This window comes from Triturus cristatus, chromosome 9 (assembly GCF_964204655.1).
Source record: "Triturus cristatus chromosome 9, aTriCri1.1, whole genome shotgun sequence".
NCBI lineage: Eukaryota > Metazoa > Chordata > Amphibia > Caudata > Salamandridae > Triturus > Triturus cristatus.
This window is the reverse complement of record NC_140592.1, coordinates 83,846,819-83,866,323: the sequence shown is the minus strand read 5'-3', so window position 1 is coordinate 83,866,323 and position 19,505 is coordinate 83,846,819. Positions and strand designations below refer to the sequence as shown.

Here is a 19,505-nt window from a genome sequence, read left to right as displayed (position 1 = left end):
GGAATCAACTGGCTACTACATGTTTCAGAGCACAGAGGCAAACAGAACCTCTACCAAGTTCTGTAACACTGAAACAGGTCGCATCAAGTACGAAACAAAACGTGTTGCAACCAAAGTACCCAGGTCCAGGAACCAGTGAAACTGTCTTACAGACTAAATTAGCAGCCAAAGCGTAATAACCAACCTCAAGCATATGGATTGGAAATAAAAAACTATGCACCTAAAGATCCATTGGGGGTGAAATAAAAAAATCCGACATAAGACTGCTCCACAACACTATCCCCTTCACCCTTAAACACCACCACCCTGCAGTCAAAAAAAGCGTGGATGTCATGCGTTTTCCCCTAGCAATGAATAATATAAACTCTAAACAAATCAAGCAAATGCCCCGTAGAACATAATCAAGTGCAACTAGAGGATGTTTATCCGATGAAACTTCAGAGAACGGATGATTTCACTTGTTTGAGGCTACAATGTTAGATGCACCAAGGTGTTTTCCAAACAGCCCTCGATCCAATACACAAATCCCTCTCAAAGGCACTCTACACCAAGGATCCAAGCTCAAAAGCCAGTTGAAGTTGACAGTTTTTATTTGCAAATAACAGCTGCAAAGTAAGAGCAGTCTACTCGTTCTCCTCGCTGCGCAGTCTGGCGTTTGGATTTGTGAGTTTGATGGCTAGCTGGGCGGCCCTCTCTACAATGGTCTTGCGGTTTTTGGATGAAACATTGTGGGCGATCTCAGCACAGAAGGACCTGTAAAAGTAAAGAGTGACAGTGAGCAGAAGCATGGACAACTTACATTTAGAATTCGGAACAATAAAATTGTACTGTGGTGATACACGCCAACACCACAGCAACAGCCTTCGCTGACCAACATGACCCAGTGTGTGCTGTTAATGCTGTCAAGTCTGAGGCAAGCATATTTCCACAGGAATAGTAGAACTTTTACTTTTGATATACAGAATTGCAAGCAATGGATCAATCTCAACCAAACACGTCCCTTGGCACCACAACATAAGCAGGCAGGCAAGGATTGTTTACCTGCAGCAATTTACAGAAGGGTTTCACCATTTATACATGTACAATTGGCGAAAACCTACACAAGGTGACCAATAGCCACTTTAAAGCCACACAACTCTCCCAAATGGTGCCATTGTAAAAAAATAACGTTGGTGCAAACTTCAGTCCTCCCGCCCGTAGAGGGCAGAAATTCCCAAGTAAAGCGGGATAATATTATTCCACCGGTCTCATTCCTAAAAAGGTAGAACTGTTGATTTCACTGCTGTAAGGCTCCGAACATCAGTGTTCCAAGTTCCCTCCTCCTCACAAGATTTCCCTTGGAAAGACCACCCCACTACACCCACAACACAACATTGAGCAAATCACCAAAAATGCTAGTTTGGTTCTCAACGGTTCGTTATCTAACAGCAGCAGCACTGCTGGCAACAAACTTAAGTGCATCAAAAGAAGAAGGCATGCTTCCGGGGAAATCTACCAAGGATGTATTTACGGCAGGCAAGTACTGTTGCCATGTAGCACAAGCTTCTGCAAAGCAGCTAACCCCCGCCAGTAACCAGGATTACTCCCTTCCCTTAATGAGGCACACCCATTCTAGTTTAACATTACTCTTTACATAGCTAAACTTACTTGTTACTCATCATTAGCACCTCCAGCTCCTTCACGTTGTGTACCAGAAACTTTCGGAAGCCTGAGGGCAACATGTGCTTCGTCCTTTTATCACTACCATAACCAATGTTGGGCATCAGGATCTGGCCCTTAAACCTCCTGCGCACTCTGTTATCAATACCTCGTGGTTTGCGCCAGTTACGCTGCAACAGAAAAAGAGCATTGGTCAGGAAACCAGCAACTGATGGTTTAATATTACCAAAATAAGCAAGAGCTGCGGCAGATCTCTTTCCACACTACTTCTATGAATGCATTGCAATATAGGTGGTGCTATCCTACCACTCAATCTTTCAAAAACATGTCCGTCTTAACTTTGCAGCAATGTGCATAATTTGAAGCACTGCTCGAAAACATACCCAGCAACAAAACTTCCACCGCAAAGAGCACACTACATTCAGACACTTCAAAATGCATGCACACACCGACCAACACCAAGTCAGGTTTAAGCTCTAGAAGGCCGCACGAATATGTAATGACTGGTTTATGCCGAGGTGTCCTACTGTGGTAATGTCCGAGAGTTTAAATGAGGCTGCTGTCACTCTACCCCTTATAGGTGGTATTACATTTAATAAAGAGTAGAATGTCGGGTGGATAGGACGTAATAAGACGTGACGGAGGATACACCAGTGTCAATGTTGAGCTACTTCAAGTAGACAGAGTTGGGAGTTTCGCAGCCTAGACAAATGCAACTTCCGTTGCGCTATGGGGGTCATTTTAATGTTGCTCTCTGCATGGCCTAGTTCATTTAGATTTAAGGCTTAGTCATTCTCATTTATGAGATTTGCCTTTGAATTTGAGTCTTTAATGTTTTTTCCTTTGAACGTCTCGTATTGTTGCTTAGAATCATCAGAAAGTATTTAGATATTTACCTTTACTTTGAGATACTCATTAGGGATTTTAAACATTTAAAAAAGTTTTAATTGGGGAGGAGCCTAGCGCGTGATCAAGATGGCCGCGTGAGCTCAAGCTCCCGAGACCCTCGCTCCCTCCGGCAAATATCCTGTGAAGAATCCTGTTTTTAACACCTGGAATATTGGAGGCGAGCCGTTGCTGAGGTGATTGTCGCTGTCCGGACTGAAATCGCCCACCGGAGGCCTAAGTTGTGCCACATGGAAGTTTGCGGCCTACTCCCCGGAAGATGCCCGGGGCTTGCGCTGGCACGGTGCCCGAGCACTAATTGAACAACAGCGGCCGTGTGAGGGGCGAGCCATCGGAAGGACGGTGTCATCACTTTCGCTTTCCTGTTTTCATCGCGCCCTGGCCTAGGAGTGAGTCACACCGGTCACCTGTTGCATTGTCGTCTACTCTGGATGGGCAAGGGGATTGTTTCTGCAGCAGATCACGATGTCGGCCAAATCGGAAGCCGAAAAACAGAAGCCCAAGAATACCAGGCGGGGAGGATACACCCAAAACAACATGGATCGTTATGCCCAGCAGAAGGGGTCACCGGGCGGATCGGGACGGCCACTGGAAGCCTTGAAAGATGGTTTGCCCCCCGCTACGGAACCAACCCTGCAGGATATCATGGGGGCCATCGAGGGGATGCAGTCCTCTATCGGGCAGCAATTCGAGACCCTGGCACATAAAGTGGACACAATCTCGATCAACGTCAACTTGATTCGGGCAGACCTGGGGAAAACCAATGAACGGGTTCAATCTTTGGACCTTAAAACCTCTGGCCTCATGGGAGATGTCTCCGATCTGCAGCTGGAAGTCCGCAACTTGAGGACCGCAAACAACCTCTTTGCCCGACGGCTGGAGGACTTTGAAGGCCGGGCACGGCGCAATAACGTGCGCATTATTGGGGTCCCGGAAAACTCGGAGGAACAGTCGGTGGACCTGTTCGTGGAGGACTTGGTGGTAAACCATCTGGCGCTTAAAGGCCTCAGTAAGTTCTTTACTGTTGAACGGGCCCACAGAGTCCCTGGTGGGAGGCCCAAGGTGGGGGCCCCTCCGAGACCAATTGTCGCCAGGATCTTTAATTTCAGGGACCGCGACGCCATTCTACAAGCATCACGAGTGTCCGGCCCGATGACTTTCCAGAACACCACAGTGAGTTTTTATCCTGACTTTACCCAGGTGGTGCAGAAGCAAAGGCAGAGCTTCCTGGCGGTTAAGAGAAGGCTAAGAGGCATGGGACTGAAGTACGCCATGCTCTTCCCGGCCAGGTTGCGTGTGGTGTATGAAGAGCGGACTTTCTTTTTTGAACCACCGGACATGGTCGGAGACTGGCTGGACACATTGCCCCAACAACGGACTGGCGGGGAGCATGCTGGTGGAGCAGAAGGTGGCCGTGATGAACAAGAGTGAGGACTCTGGTGCTAGATCATCTTGACTTTGCCCAGGACAGTGAATCACAGTTTTCGGTCTCTCCGGGAGGGAAGTAGCCCGGGGGGCGGCGGGGGTATGAAGGGAGCTTTTTCCTCCTCTGGGGATCTTTTTGTAGACTAGGTTTTAGAATAGGGCGACAGGCACACTGCAAGTTGGGGGGGGGGGCTTCTTAAGCTTACGCAGGGGTGCAGGGTGGAATGGGGTGGTTGTTGGTTTTTGTTTTGCAAGGCGTAGTGATGCAAGCTTCTGTAGCTCGAGTGCGGGTCTACGGGGGGGGGGGGCATCTCCTTACATTTCGGGATGGGGGTAGGGGCTTAAAGATACTCAGTTGGAATGTTAACGGCTTAGGGGATCGTATTAAGCGAGGGATTGTCCTGCAATTTCTGAAGCGATGCTCCCCGGATATAGTTTTATTGCAAGAGACACACTTGATAGATCAACAGGAAGGGCTACAAATTCGTTGCACACTCTGGGTTTTCCTCGGGCTCTAGAGGGGCTGGAATACTTGTTAGGGCCTCGCTGCCGTTTGAGGTTGACCCCACCACTGTTGATGACAGGGGGCGATTTGCGGCTGTGGCGGGGAGGGCAGGACGCTGGTCTTGGTTTCTGTTTATGTCCCTCCTGCGCTGCAGCCCTCCACATTTGCGGATCTGGGGAGGGCTCTGTTGGATCTCCCAGAGGGAATGTTGGTGGTGGGTGGTGATTTTAATGCGGTTGGCTCCGGATTGCTTGATAGACACCCGCCAAGAAGCTCTGGGGGGGCGCAGAAATGGCTTTCAGATTTCGTGGATACCCTTGGTCTGGTTGACTGTTGGAGACTGCTGCATCCCACTCAGCGGCAGTACACTTTCCACTCCGGGGCGCATGGCAGTCTCTCTAGAATGGATTATGTGCTTACTTTGGCTGCACACGCCTCCTTTGTGTCCGAGGCTAGGCACATGGCTAGGGCATTTCTGACCATTCGTCGGTGTGGATCTGTATGGATGTTGGTCGAGGAGTGGTGGGCAGGGTGGCTCCGATTAACCCCTGGTATCTCTGTGACCCTAGGACTCCTAGCGCGGTGCTGAAGGCGATCGATCTCTACTTCCAGGAAAATCTAGGCTCGGTCACGTCTGCGGTGTCTTTGTGGGAAGCGTTTAAAACTGTGCTGAGAGGAGAGGCCCTTTCCTTGATAGCGGCAGCCAAACGTCGGAGGGATGCGGAGGTCGCACAGATCGAGGCGGAGATAGCGGCTCTAGAGTTGGTTTTGGAGGAGGAGGTTACGGCAGCAACGCTGCATAAATTGAGCCTTAAGCAGTCGGAGTATCAGGCCCTGGTGACGAATGCGGCCAAAGCCCTGAGTAGGGAGCAGCAGGGGCGACTGTACGATGTCGGGACAAGGCCGGGAAATTAATAGCGTGGCTGGATAAAAAAAAAAAAAGAGCGGGTTAATCGTGTGGTGCCAGAACTAGTAACAGAGGGTGGCGTTATTGTCACTGAGCCGGATGGCATAGTCCAGTGCTTTGCAGATTATTTCCGCACGGCCTATACCTCTGTGTCGGACAGGCCGGTGGAGGACTCGTGTGAACTTCTGCGCGATCTGGCTCTGCCTTGCCTCTCTGACAGACAGGGAAGATCTAGATGGTGACATCACAGCTGACGAAGTCTCGGGTGCTATTCGTTCACTACGCCCAGGCAAGGCCTCAGGCCCGAATGGCCTGCCAATTGAGTTCTATAAACTCCGGCCGGACAAGATCGCTCCACATCTGCGAGCTATGTTTGTAGAGGCACGGGAGATGGGATGCCTTCCATTCGACCAACGCCTGGCGACAATTGTGGTCATACACAAAGATGGCAAGCCCAGGAATAAATGCAGCTCATATAGGCCGATTTCGCTACTTAATGCAGAGCCGAAAATCCTCGCTAAAATACTGGCCAACTGTTTGATCAGGGTGATCGGGGACCTGATCCACCCGGACCAATCCGGTTTCATCCCGCACCGTAACACTGCGTTGAACCTTAGGCGCATCCACGGCGGGCTCGCAAGGACGGGGACGCTGCGGGAGTCGACCATTGTGGCTGCACTTGACGCCACGATGGCTTTTGACACGGTAGAGTGGGCATATCTGTGGGCTGCACTTGCAAAATTCGGCTTTGTTGGCTGGGTGAGACTACTGTATGAAGGACCCTTGGCTAAAGTCGCGGTCAATGGTAGGGCGTCCTGCCCGTTCGAGCTGGGGAGGGGCACCAGGCAGGTTTGTCCCCTGTCGCCGCTGTTTGCTCTCGCTCTTGAACCGCTGGCGGCATGGATACGATGGCACCCGGACATAAGGGGGATCCGTTGGTCACCAGATCATGAGGACCGCATTTCTCTTTATGCCGACGACATTTTGCTATACCTCACTTCACCCAGGAAGTCTCATAGTATTCTGACATTTTGACTTCTTTTGGTAGGAACTCTGGTCTCACCATTAACTGGGGGAAGTCGTATCTGTATGCCCTGAGTGGAGACGTCCCTGTTCTCCCGCGGAATTGCTCGATCCAGATCGCCCGGGAGGGCTTTTTTGTATCTAGGGATCTATATCTCCACCGATCCAATTGTTCGATATGAGAGAAACCTGCTCCCTCCATTGACGCGCCTGCGGTGGGATGTGGCGGGTTGGCGGCGGTTGCCGCTTTCCCTCCTAGGCCGTGCCGCGCTGTTCAAAATGATGTCTCTTCCCCGCTTTCTCTATGCCCTGCAGAATACCCTGGAGCTGGACCGGCCAGCTATTTTCGGGAGGCCGAGAGCCTCCAGCGCTCGTTGCTGTGGGATGGCCGACCGCGTATAGCTATTGCAAAGCTGACCCTTCCGTGGTACGATGGGGGGGTATCGCGCTTCCTGACATTAGAAAATTGGGCCACTCAGTTGAGTGCGATCAACCATGGAGTCTACGGTCCGGCGCTGAGCCCTGGCTTCGCTATGGATCGGTGGTTGCTGCGCGGGGGTAATTACTTTAGAGCACTCTACTCCAGGTCAACGGATGGGTCCCTCACGGGGCCAACCAAGACGGCGGTGCACGTGTGGAAGGCTGTTATGAACTCGCTGGGTTGGAAGGATAGGCTTACCCTCGCTACTCCGCTGTTTGACTCTGATATGTTGGGGAAACTTTGGCACACGAAGGGGTTCGAGAAATGGGACCTGATTGGGATATCCAGGGTGGGGGACCTGCTGGTTAAGGGACGAGTGAAATCGTTTGACGAGCTACGGACGGAGTACGATCTGGAGGGTACGGAATATTTCCGGTATGCACAGGTGCGCCACGCTCTGCGGTCCGTCCTCGTCGAGGGGGAGACTGTGCCAGAGTCCTCTCCCTTGGAGGATCGGATCCTGGATGGCCATATGCCGGAGAGTACAATCTCCTTAATTTACAAGAAGCTTGTTAATGTCCGGACTGACCTCCTCCAAGGGGTGCGTGATCAGTGGACTAGGGACGGCCTTGAACTGGATGATGAGGACTGGCAGTATGCCATCTCCTCTCCTAAGGAGGTCACGATCCCGGCACGACTAAGGCTGGTACAGCTTAAGATACTTCATAGAGTCTATGTCACGGGCCCCGACTGATTCATATGGGTTTCTCCGAGGATGGCTTATGTAAGAGGGGCTGTGGGATGGTGGGCACCTTCCTACATATCATATGGGAATGTGGTGTGATCACGGAGTTCTGGAAGCAAATTCATGTTGTGATGCAGGAGGTCACGGGTATTGCACTGCTGCCAGAGGCACGGCGCTGTCTTTTGAATGTCTGGGGTCCTACTGACTATGATGCGGTGCAGACTCAATGGGTGACCCTAGGAAATATGGCGGCGAAGCGTGATATTGCGCGACTGTGGGGTTCTCAGAGACCACCCGCTATGGAAGCATGGATGGAAAATGTGGACTGGAGCATGTTTAGGGAGAAAACGGTGTATAGTGCCCGGGGGCGGCCTAAGAAATGGCATAAGATATGGGGGCGATGGAACCAGTATAGGGGTGATATATGTCTGCCCTCGGCCACTGAACTGTTAGAGGAGCAACTTTCCCCCTAGCTTCACTTGCAACTTGGGATTTCTATGATGATTATATGCTAGAATGTTAGCGCCTCTGCTTCTCCCTCATCCACCCGACCGGTGGCTTTGTTCTGACTTTGGGAATGGGGCCGCGCCCCCATCGGGAACTGGCACGAGTTTGTGAATACTGCCTTGCTTGTGTTATTTACTTTAGGTGGTTTTAAAAAAAGGAACCTTTGTTTTTTCCTGTACCAGAGCTGTGGACACTTCCATTTGTTGTACTTAATTGGCTGCCGAACCTCCGTGATGTCGGCTGAATAGCTGTGTTCCAGACTGACATAAATAAAGGGTTTTACAAAAAAAAAAAGTTTTAATTTAGTGTAATCTAACAAAGTGTAATAACTGCGACTTTTTTATACACAATATGGGATCCAATTATAGTAATTACAACCTAGTTGGCAAAAATAGGTTTCAGAAGTTATATTGATTGTATGGTTGGTGCATGAAAGTGAATGTGTTTAAGAAAAGGGAGTTTTATTAGTGAGTTCACTTGGAGACCATGCCCCTTCCTTAATCAACAGGGCACCTCCCATTTTTTTGATGCCAGTGCGAGAGCCATAGAAAATTTGCACAGGTGTAACAGCTAATCTCTGGACGCTCACTGGGCCTCCTGTCATTTTGGGTGGCCAGAGCTACTCTGGGGAGTTTCCCCTTCTGGATCAAATCCTGTAGCAGGCTGTCCACCTGGTTAAAATGGGATTTGGGCAGGAGGCAGGTTAAATATGCATAGTAATGGAGTAGGCAGGCAGCACTACCATTCTGCCTGTTGGTGGGAACGCCAAAAAGTGTGAGAAAGGGGTCGTATTGCCCGCCCTATGTTCCCTTAAAACATTTGACTCATTGTAGACCAAAAACCCAAATACGTAAAGGTGTTAATCCTGAATGTACAAGCACATTGTCAAGCTACGCCTACACAAGTCTAAACAATGGAGAACAAGCAGCATTTGCAACAGGTCTCACAATTGCGAGATTGAGCTGTTGGCATTGTAAATGACAATACCTTTTATTTATGCGTTTAAAAAAACCTGCAATAATAAGGCATTGCAAATGATTGTTTCAAGTGTCCCATGCTGCACTTCCATGTTAATAGAGACCACGTCGCTTCTTTTAGAAGAGCCACGTCTAAAGAAAGGTCTGTGACCGCTATGGGTTGCCCTAACCAAAAAAACACAAGCATTTGTCTGTCAAGTTGACAAACAACTGCTTACACCCCCCCCCCCCCAAAGCACCCAGTGAAAGTGCGCATGGCACGCTGAATGTTGCAGGAAAGCATGTAGTGCCTGTAGGAGAAACTCACTTAGTAAAGCTTACAGGCTAAATAAACCATACAACCGAAGTACAAGGGCCAGTCCTCATGGGAGGTTACAAATGAAGACAAGGAAGTACTAAGGAGGGACTAACATGCCTATTAAGGAATAGGAAGCCAGCATTTACGAAGGACAATGACAAATATGGGCAGGGCTTCAAATCCATTCTCCAAAACAGCATGCCTCACAGCACATGCGCTGTCCAGGCGCAATCTAAAAACATGACATACCTTAATCTTGACATAACGATCAGACTGGTGACGAATGAACTTTTTGGTTCTTTTCTTAAGAATCTTCGGTTTGACAAGAGGTCTTAGGGCAGCCATGATTGCTAGGGGAAACAAAAATCCAGTAAAAGTTTCAAAATCATTTATTAGAAAACCAAGTTATCTGCTGAAATAACAGACACCAGTCTAGGGTTATCGAGACAAAAAAAAGATAGTGACATACCATGACTCGTTCAAGTTAGATGTGAAAGAGGAAGACCAATCACAAGACACTTTCAACTTACCAAATTAGTTCAGTCACAGTAATCCAAAACAAGCACTGGTGCTAACCTTTTGACTTTATGCCAAAACGGCAAGCCCCAGAATTATGGCACATGTGCATCTGTAGTCACGCATGACGTCTCGGCAGCAGCCATTTTTTAGGTCTCGCCTGAGACAGCGCTTTAGCGCTGCTCTGGCGAGACTTATAGTAAGCACTTTTGGAAGTGCAAACGAGTGCTTTCAGGCCGCCAACTACTGTGCATGTGTGCCGGGCGCGCGCACCATTTGGCAGCCTGAAAGCACTCGTTGTCTTTCACTTTCGCCTGTCACACAGCCGCGCTTTGAAGTGTGATCGCGATTGCGATCACTTACATTTCGCGGGCGCTTTGATGTTTTCAGTGAGCCGCGCGGCCACCGAGGACATCATAGCGCCCGTGAACACCATTTGCCACCCCCACCTCTTCAGCCAACTTACTCGCCATGTCTGCTCTGGATTCTTGTGCCTCTTTTTGAAACTCAGGAGCAGTAACATTGTCGTGGTGTCACTAGGGCTTCAAGTGAATGCTTTTTCAATATTATATACAAGCCACAGTTACTGCTAATTTATCTGCTACTGTTATCAATTGTTTAAATTAGATACCAAGTGGAATGTGCCTCCGCCCAGTAGAGCAATACTCTTGCCCCTAACATTGTTTGGTGTATCATTCTGCTTCCTGTGGGGTGTCCGCATTGCCATGTATGCTGTACTTTTTATATCTCAAAAGTACATTTGTCACACACTACATTATTTATATTCTAGATGCATTTTATACATAATGCAATAGTTTTCAATGTTTCTTTGTTCACTGTTGTAGGCTTTTTAAAAAATGGTTAAATCAGGATTTAAAGTACAAGCCAGCCCTATTGTCTTGGCCAGTGCTTGTTTCCATCCCAGCATGATTACTTCACCGTTTCTAGCAGACCTCTGAGTTACATTTCTTTTCGGAAGGCAACGGCACTTCTATTTCCTACGAAGTCTACATTACTTTATTAATCTGACTGGCCAACTGGAAAATTGAGTTTTTCTTCTTTTTACATTTTCCTCTTACTACTTACAACAAAGTTTATATCTTTCCAGCCTTGTAACTACCAAACAAAAATATTTTCCATTTGTGTGGAGCGTGTAAGTGAATGGTTAATAGAACATCTGTCTTTCCAAATTTCCAAGAATTAAGTTCTCAAATAGTGACTAGTGGGTGTGCCCTGTAATTTATGGGCTGACAAGGAGCAGATGTAGTTCTGTTGGTTAAAACGTAGGCTTTGGAATTAAGGCAACCCGAGTTCTTCTAATCCCATCTCCCCCACTTAAACGAAGCTGTGTGACCCTGGGCAAATTGCGTTCTCTCTGGCCTCATTTCCCTTATCAGACAAAACTGCATTGCACCAGTGTAATGTTAGGTAATCTTGACATATTCGCAGGGCCACTAGAATTATGGTTAAAGATTTGCCTACATAATCCCATCATCTGCCGCACAATCTGCAGATTTTAACAAAAAAATATTTTGCTTCTAGCTCAAACGGTTCAAAAGTTAGTAAAAATGCAGCAACGTGTTACTGTGCAGTGAAAAGGTTGACTGGTCACCTTTCTGTAACTTATTGCTATATGTGGGTGTTAAACTGTTTCTATTAAGGTACAACCAATGCCCAGACAGTGTTGAAAAGCTTAAAAATGGCAAAATAAATCACAAATTGTGCAGCGTAATGTTGCATAATTTGCCTTTTCTTGCCACACAATTTACTCAACCTTGACGCATAATTTGACCCTCCCCTGCCGTATAATTCCAGTGGCCCTGCCCATTGGGAAATGAAAGAAAATGAAACACGTCATTCAGTTCAGTTCTTTATAGTTTATACGATTTACTTTATAGAAAACAGTGAAAAAACAGAATGCATTTTTTCACGTCATCTTTTGTCGGATGTAATTTTAAAGTCTAGTACAGAGGTAGATTATATATATATATATATATATATATATATATATATATATATATATATATATATATATATATATATATATATAGTTCCAGCAACAATGTGCTTTCGCCATCAACAGTACTAGTGAAGTGTTCGCATATAGAAGATGCCTAAATGAAATGATTACTGTAACCGATTAAAGGGGCAGAAACTATTCCAACGTATTTCAGCATAAATTATAACCATTAAACTGCCCTTCGCAGGCATTGGGAGACCGGGGCATACACTGGTGAAACAAGCATTTGCAATGCAATAGGTCTCGCATTTACGGGAGTTTGAGCTATTGGCATTGTAATTGACAATGCGTTTTATTTATGTTTTACAAACAAAAACATAAATAAGAGGCATTGTCATTTACAGTGCCAATAGCTCAAACTTGCGTAATTGCGAGACCTATTGCATTGCAAATGCTTGTTTACACTTATGGTGGCCGTCCAACTTGGAGGAGTAAATTGAAAAATATAAGGAGCGCATGAAAGCGCAATATAGAGAAAGGCGTAATCCAGGAACCATCTAGTGGATGATGGCGCATTACACTTTAGTATCCCGTCCCTGGATTCAGGATTCACCTCATACTCCCGATGCAAATTTAGAGTAAGTGATTACGCATTGTTGAACACCTTTGAGTTCTTGATTAGTCAACTCCTGCCTCGGCCCGGTTCTCATTACCCTTTGCCTTCTCTCTCCCTCCCTCTCCTCAGACGGATACCTGAGCTCTGGCCTTTATTCCTTCTGATCTGGAAGCACGCAACTTCTAGTAAATTTTTCCTCTCGTCCTTTTCCCCAGCGTGTGGCCGCCTCACCAGTTAGGCGCCTTCTTTTCCCCCCGCCTCCCTCGTATGCATCCTGCTTCTTTCAGCGCCTCCCAATTGGCGTATTGATGGTTCAGACCACATAGGCTAGTGCCCACCCTCACCAACTAAACAATTTTAATCACCTATTTTTCCTAAACCTCTAAGCCTAGGGACAATATTTTCTTATTGTGATTCTTGCGTCCTCTCAACGCTACGCGACCACAAAGCCATAGGATGCTCGCTCCTATCCCTGACCTACCTTACTTTTGGCTCATCATTCTTGCCCTTTAATTCTGCAACAAAACAAATGTATTCTCTATGGGCCACTTTTGAATTTTACAATCACTTTCCCCATACAGCACTGTAACCTAAAATTGTAACCTGGTCCAGATGATGGCCTAATGCTCAATAAAGGCTGAAACGCCATTGACTTTTAAAGCATAATTTACGGCACCTTCCTCGTGATTAATTCAGGGCAATCTGCTTTTAATGTATCGAATTTTGGGGCATCATTAAGAGTACAATATATATATATACACACACATACACACACTTTTTTTGCCTCCTTCCTGTTATATACACACCCTTCACGTGCCACTAGCGCCGTTCACCTCAAGAGCACTTGAGCATAGTATAGGTTACGTGACATTTAATGCAATAGTGCATTTATGAGTGTTTAATTTGACCTTATCGACAAATATAGGTGAAAAGCTTCTCAATCATACGTCTCCTGGTCTCTTGTCTACCTGCTCCCCTTCCCTTTTAATGGCAACTGGTTGTGCTCCTTTGTAAACGGTTACTAAACAAAACCGTTTTGAGACACTGCATTATGTTATACATTAAATAGGTCTCTACCTGTTTTACAGGTAACCTCCTGTCGTTTGTTATAGCATCTCACTTTACTGCTGAAAAGTAACATGCTATCGGAGCCACTGGAATTAGCCTAGAATAAAGGACCAAACTATGGAGCACGTTCCACCAGAGTATTATTTAGCCATTGTGACATTTTAATGCACTAATACAGTTTGAACATGTTCACCTCATCAGTACCAGTCCAACCCAGGCATACAGCAATCAATTGAACTATAAACACAATTTGCTTTCATAAGGACCTGCCACTGTGTGGTAGCACTTTTTTTTTTTTTAAAGCAAACTTGCATAGGTTTTAGCTAGAAACTATGCTGTAGAAGTCTGCAAGCTATGCATTTGATAGTGAATCATGGCGATTAAATTCATAAATATGCGGTTAAAGATGCGGCCTTAACTATGTCAGTGGTCTGGGAATTTAACCACACATAGGAACACCAACGACTGTTGCAGATTGTCTTCCACTTGCTAACCACTCTCATGGCTAGTCATGGAATGGGTTTTCATCTGCATGACTCTACCTCGTGCATCAGCGCCAGAAGAGCACAGCAAGCTCCCCAGCAGGGATTCGAGGCAACCATTAAACACCTGTGTGGGAGCAATGGCCAGTCACTTGCAAGTAACGGACACAATTTAACATTCGTGCTCTTCCCATTCCAAACCCCTGATGAGCACGCCACTGAAAACCACTATCCCAATAGACACGTCGTCACCCCCCACAAAGGACTGATTAGCATGTTTGCAAATTAATATCTACATATATCGCACAAACAGCAGACGGTCTGCCCCAAGATGCGAAAATGCTTCCTCATCCTTCCCCCCCCCCCCCTAATAACCTATGCGTTTTAATTTATGAACCAGCAAGATGTACACAGAAGTATAAACTTTATGCCACCCGAGAAATTGCAAAAGCAGGATGAATCCGACCACAAATTACCACCCTTTTAAAAGTAGGACGAGCTTCCGATTAAATACACAGCACAACAGGCTAGCTACAAACAAAACTGAACGTCCGCTTTGATCCAACTGACACTTACAGGAACTTTAATTTCCAAGCCCCCTTCACGGGGGCTTAGCTGGGATAGTTCTCTCAATTATGTCACATTTCGTATTTTTTCTTTTTTTAGAAAGGTATGGGATATGCCCAGATGTGTTCGTATGATGTTTAATACAGTTCAAAGGAAAACAAATTAAAACGTACGATTAAAGTTTGCCCTGGACCACCATCAATAACACCGGCAAGAAAAAAAAGTAGTATTAGTAAAAAAATAATACTTTTAAAAACCATTATATATTATACCAGTTAGAAATTCAGTCATCTATATCCACAAATCTGTGAGAGACTTTAAAAACAACAAAGTTTGTTTTAAGATTAGGATAATAAGCGGTCTGCTTTTGCAGGAATTTAAAAGTCCTAAGCCATTTTAAGGAGAAACCATGATCACAAGCATGTTGACAACACAACGTTAAGTATTGAGACAATAGATGCGATTAAAGGAATATAAAACTGTTGGATGCTATAACACAGGATTCCAATGTGAATCGATAGTAAATTATGCATTAGGTGAAAAAGCAATCCTACTTCAGTATATGTCGTGTACTATAGCTTTGGACTGAACTCGTTTGTGGTTTTTATGTCCTAAATTAGTTGACTGAAGTTCTAGCTGGTATAACATGGGTATGTTTCAACAGAATGCATTTTTAGGGTGACTTTTTGTATACGACTATAAGAACCTTTTACATGTTGCTAATTGTCTTGTGTTTAGTAGCTCCCTAAGTCGTCCAGCTGTCCATGGGGCGAAACTTTTTGACTGTGCGTGTCTATGCCCTATTCATATTTGTTAAGATGAGAATAAAGAACAGTATTTTTGAACATACATGAAGGCTTGTCTATTTGACTAACAAGTCTGTTCCACTTAAAATATATCTTGATCACGAATTGAAAAGCTTGAAAGTTGCGTTAATGTTTACCGAGTGCTTCTCCCATTGCCTTGGCATGTTCATTTAATATTTGAGTTCAGTTTGGAATGGACAACCCAGAAGGAAGTGGAACACCAGTACTTAGGAACGAATTGGAAAGCGGTGACATATCCCGTTTCTTACCAAATAGTTGGTTTTGTCTTAATTAAAAACGTTGCCTTAGTTTCTATGGCATTCTGAATATTCGACCATCATATATGCTGGTTCATCGGATGCCTTCATATTCAAAGCGTTCGGGCTCATGAACGCACATACGTGCAATACAAACTACCTCCATAAAAACACTAACGAAAACGCAACAAACGTTGAGTACCACCGATTATTCGATTATGGTGGAGAAATAGCTCCAAATACCCTCGATCGTGGATGCGTTACTACAGATATCGCTTGGACGCACAACCATGAACATCTGAACGGCCTCAGTGTTTCACAGTGAAAGACTTAGTGGTCTTGGTGCATGTTACAAACCCAAGCAGCTAGCATTGTGACTGGCAAGTAATGCGCAATTATTTTCTGTTTAGGTCAGTCCACGAAATTAGGGTGTCCGTGCTTACGTATAGCTAGATTTGCGTGTCCCGTGGTAAACCTGGCAGTGGGAAGATACATTCTGGCGAGTTATAAATTCGACGCCACACCTCGATATCAGGCAGGGCTTGAAATGGAAAATTACTACGGGGCCCATTCATTATAGGGAAAGAGGCAGGATAGAACTGGAGTCACGAGGAGCGGAGTCTTACAGTCAACCTTTACATGTAATAACAAAAAAACTGCCACAAAGCAATTGGCAACAAGTATAAATGACAGTAAATCTATTTTAGAATGTTACAGGTAACAGCACTTGCTACGTGGATCTTTGGCCAACAAGTTGCAATACAATAAAATCACTGGTTAATGGATTTGTTGGGAGAATTGTGGCAGTTTAATCCTAGGTTCGACTCATAAACGAGTGAACATGACAGCTGCAAAGCAAATTTAACTTGTAAACTTCTCTATTTTATGTAGATAGTTTATAGTTGAAAGCTTTTATTGCAGACTCGTGAGGTACGTGTGGGTCTCAACTTGCAATCCTTGTAGCTTAGCGAACATATAGAGTTAAGTACCTACCGCGGGGAGCTGCATGCAAAACATGAGGAATTCGTTTTAAAAATTCTCAGTCTTTAGTTACCCTAAGACTCCCCATAAAAAATCCTGAGTATTAATAATTAGGAAGTTCTTTATAGATCATTTATAGTACATTTACACACAGACTTCTAAAATACTTAAAGTGCATGCTTAGCTCATTTATATAACGCAGGCATAAGTTAAAACCATGCAGAAAAATCACAGTTCATTTATGGATGGCACCGAATCAGTGTTGGGCACCAAACTACTTCTCAGCCTGAATGAAACTGGAACTAAGAGGACAGCTAATCCTTTAAATGAGACATTTAAGTGAGGCGCTGCTAGAACTGCAAATAAACCTACCACGCAGTATAGAAATTGCATTTTCACTGGGGCCTGGGTCAATAACCGCCTCACCCCTCCACATTTCAACGCGGTCAACATGCAAAAATGTCAATACCTTCTACCCAAGATATGCTTGCGCGATAGCTAGACAAAATAAACTTAACTAAGCAAGCAACATAACGTTCATCCATAGGTCTATTGGCGCCGAACAACATGTTTATTGTTACCCAACTCAACGATACTCATTTTATCGACCTCAGATGGATGAAAGGCTGAGTGGACCCGCCGGGATTTGTAACTGCGACCCTGAGGTCAAACACAGGCTTCTGCAGTGGATGAATTAGTCCACTGAGCCACTAGACCCGGCAACTACTCACGTGGAGTAATCCGACTGACAGGCGTGCACCCAGCACATCAACACAATTCTTAATGTCAAGTGAACTACGCCACGACATTCAGTAGCCATTAACACCAGCTCGGCACACTTTCGGCAGAGCTTCCGCACATTCCATATCTGTCCACGCGCACGGAGCACGAGGAGCAGCCTCGTACAACTATGATCCACCCAGGATGAGGTGCCACTGCAGAAATTAAGAGTCCTAATAGCGCAACAAACGAGCGTGCAGCAATGCGCACAACGTAAAATACACAGTGAACACCACCAACTAAAACCAACACCGACCCCGATACATAGTAGAATATTAACCGATTAGAACACTAGATCCAAAACACACATTATTCCAGTTCCTCGCCATTTTAGACACCTCTTTACTTTCAGTGAAACAGAACACTCCGGGAAGGTCCGAAGCCTGCGATATAAACCATTCCGAAATGCCCACATGCCAATGGTTTTCCCCCTGCGAACGCAGAACCCATTATCTAAAGCTAAATTGTGGATGGCAACAGATTTAGCTCACCGGCTCAAAAATGTCCGCCTGCTCCGCAGAGAGGCCAAAGGAAGAGGGAGCTCAAAGGCTGCCGGGATTGCATATAAGGACCTGAAAGGGGCGTAAAACAGGACCCGACGTCACAGGGTACATTTTATCAAAACTACTGACAACGCAGAATTTCCTATTGTAGACAGCTCATAAAAATCCACTTTTACCAGGGAAAACGCCCGAGATACTAAATATATATGTTGTATAAACTATGAGTGATTATAGAGATAGTACACATTGAAAATGCTCATGTGATCTTCCAGGACCTGCAAAGGCTCACTCCCGTTCAATTAGGAAGTAAAGAGTACTAGGCAAGAACGTCTTGCTGAGAGTTTAGAACAAGATACACCGGTCATTGCTCCATCTAGTGGTGGATGATTAAAGTGCATGTGCCTAAACTACATTATTAGTAAATTCCTAGATTTGTAAAAAACAAATATCTTTGGCAACGTCAATTATTTTGTAATTTGTGTGATGAAAATATGTTCACAAGCTTGAGTCTTAGACAGAACCGGTATAATTAGCGATGCTTACTTATTTCATACTCGCTGACATTTAGACCAAAAGACATAGTGTTTTTCTGATTTCAAATCTGCCAATTACCACCATAATGACATCACAAGAAATAATAGTCATATGATGTGATCTGAATAAGTTAGCAAGTAATGACATCACAGGAAGTTACATCATATGAATTGATCTGAATTAGATAGGAGGTAATGACAGTGTCGCTGCTGACACAGATTAAATCACCTCAGATGTGGGTGCACTAGAGTAAAAAGATCGAGATCACTTGCAGACCCTACTCAGGCAGGAGACTTATGACTTTTTAAGCCCAAAATGGCTTCATTTTAGGAGTCTCCCACCTAAATTTTATGGCACGACACGGATACCAACATTATGCAAATCTTCTTTATTGCCACAGCTCAGCAGTAACAATGAAGAGAATATAGAACTTCAAGCAACATTCCATTAAAGTATATAGTCCATGAACATGCAGCCATCTTCCTTCATTGTTGCTGCTGCTCACAGAGATAAGTACCCTCATTTCATTCGTGCATACTATTTCATGTATATATGGAAATTTATAGTTGTTTTTGTGATTAATGCTTGTATTTATTTATATCTCGCATGACTGGGTCCTATTGACCCTACCATGCGTTTATTTCTTATCAATAGATCTTTCTTATGAGTTTTTCTCTTTCGTGAACCATATTTAGCTTGTTAATGTATTTTTATAACTCGGGGCGATATTTATCCCTTATGCCTCTCTCTCTTTTTCCACTTTTGCCCTCGGCATCGCCCTAACATAAACTAAATCGTTCTCCTCTGGCTCGCGTCCTTTCAAACAACCAAACTCCAGTTCCCTACCAGCGCTCTGTGCGCTGACGGGGTTACAGGCTTGTACGGCCAAAGTAAAATACCCTTTGGACTCCCTCGGAGCTCCTGCATTTCTCTGGACCGCACTGGAGACATCATAGGCCATTCTTCCCCTACCGCGGTGCGCTTTCAATCGCGTACCGCGGAGGGGACAATTATTAAAGGAAAGACCCCATGGGGTAACCAAGCACGCAAGAGACGTGCATG

The 19,505-nt window shown here is 45.3% G+C and overlaps 1 protein-coding gene across 2 annotated transcripts; it reads right to left on the bottom strand.

The window, feature by feature from the left end:
* Nucleotides 1-572: 572 nt before the first annotated feature.
* On the bottom strand, nucleotides 573-18,013 carry LOC146797448 (large ribosomal subunit protein eL32). Of its 2 annotated transcripts, none has more exons than XM_085624468.1 (4): nucleotides 17,898-18,013; nucleotides 9,623-9,723; nucleotides 1,648-1,829; nucleotides 573-753 (listed from the first exon to the last, which is right to left on the bottom strand). In XM_085624468.1, the coding sequence occupies exons 2-4, from the start codon at nucleotides 9,716-9,718 to the stop codon at nucleotides 624-626; spliced, it is 408 nt and encodes a 135-aa protein (XP_085480594.1). In that variant the 5' UTR covers nucleotides 9,719-9,723; nucleotides 17,898-18,013; the 3' UTR covers nucleotides 573-623. The 2 variants fall into 2 exon arrangements, with proteins under 2 accessions (XP_085480594.1, XP_085480595.1); XM_085624469.1 differs by lacking the exon at nucleotides 17,898-18,013 and adding an exon at nucleotides 10,198-11,391 and having other exon boundaries at nucleotides 9,623-10,132.
* Between the last annotated feature and the right edge of the window lie 1,492 nt (nucleotides 18,014-19,505).